The following is a 1237-nucleotide window of genomic DNA, read 5'->3' as shown; positions in this document are numbered from 1 at the left end:
CTCGCGCTCACTCCCTGGCTGGGAGTTTTTCACGTTGATGGTTTTACACGGGTAGTTATAGTCTTCATACCGGAGGGTAAACTGACCTGGAAAAAAACTGTCGGGAGTATTATAGACTTTTTTAGCGGTAGTTTGAGAGACAACTGCCTCAGGTGGTAGGACACTTACTTGTTTTTCTCTTGGATAGTGTTATAAAGTTGTCACCATGCCGGTGTTTCACACGAAGACGATAGAAAGTATCCTGGAGCCGGTGGCTCAGCAGATATCCCATCTGGTGATAATGCACGAAGAAGGTGAAGTTGACGGGAAAGCTATTCCAGATCTAACGGCGCCGGTGGCTGCCGTGCAGGCGGCTGTTAGCAACCTTGTTCGTGTGAGTAACTTTCTCCCCTTTTGTAAATTGTATGTGGTAAAGTCTGCCTGAACTCGGTGGGTGTTGTAGGCTACCTGTCGCTCTTTGTCCCACGCCGTCTGCTTTCGAATTAACTTATTTGAACGTTGAAACAAAACGCTTACTGGTACACTAGCTAGCTCTGTCTTAATGTGTTTAATAGCAGAGAAGATTTTTCTATATTATCAAAGTTTCTTGAGGTTGTTTGACTCGGGGCAAAGGGCAGTGACGCCCTTTTCCCCTTGAAAATATGCCCTGCCTCTTCATCTGACTGCCATGTGTTGACGTAGGCACTGCAGCCTGCTGGTATGAGCCAGGTAGTGGAGCGGGCTACATGGAATTCCTGTTTATTTGAAATCCAGTTAATTTGAAAGGACGGCTGCACTAGTTATAGTGAATATAGAATATAGCTGTGAATGAGAATATGAATGGACCTCAAATGCAGTATATTTGTTTTCAAGAACCCTGTTCAACCTCATTGAGACAGTTCATTGCAAAAGATGTATTTCGCAACCAAAATTTCCCAACAGATGTATACTACACTGCTGCATGTGACAGTTAGAGAAATTATTGATTATTGATGCATGTCATTCATATACTTTGCCAGCTGTCAATGCTCTGCTAAATCAGAATCAGCTTTATTTAAAGGTACGAAATGGAATTAGTTAGGACTGTCATACATCCACCAATATCCTGCACAAGTGTCAACATTGATAATTTGCAAGTGGCTCTGGTGTTGTGACTTATCAGACTGTGGGACCTGATAAGGAATCTCGCTATGTTCCTTCTGCAAAAATTGTATTTACTGTGTTCACATACTGTAATTTGATAACTGTCAACTAAAGT

The 1237-nt window shown here is 42.4% G+C and overlaps 1 protein-coding gene across 2 annotated transcripts in view; it reads left to right on the top strand.

Moving 5' to 3' along the window:
• Positions 1–1237, top strand: part of LOC117936874 (vinculin) — a 28303-nt gene continuing 27066 nt past the window's right edge. For both annotated transcript variants that reach the window (XM_034860344.1, XM_034860343.1), the window contains exon 1: positions 1–373. In XM_034860344.1, coding sequence (XP_034716235.1) covers positions 206–373 — 168 coding nt within the window. In that variant the 5' untranslated portion in view covers positions 1–205. The remainder of the gene's footprint in view (positions 374–1237) is intronic.

The sequence above is a fragment of the Etheostoma cragini genome, chromosome 21 (genome assembly GCF_013103735.1).
Source record: "Etheostoma cragini isolate CJK2018 chromosome 21, CSU_Ecrag_1.0, whole genome shotgun sequence".
NCBI classification, from domain to species: Eukaryota; Metazoa; Chordata; class Actinopteri; order Perciformes; family Percidae; genus Etheostoma; species Etheostoma cragini.
Note: the sequence above shows the minus strand (reverse complement) of the source record. Positions and strands in the feature narration are given on the sequence as shown.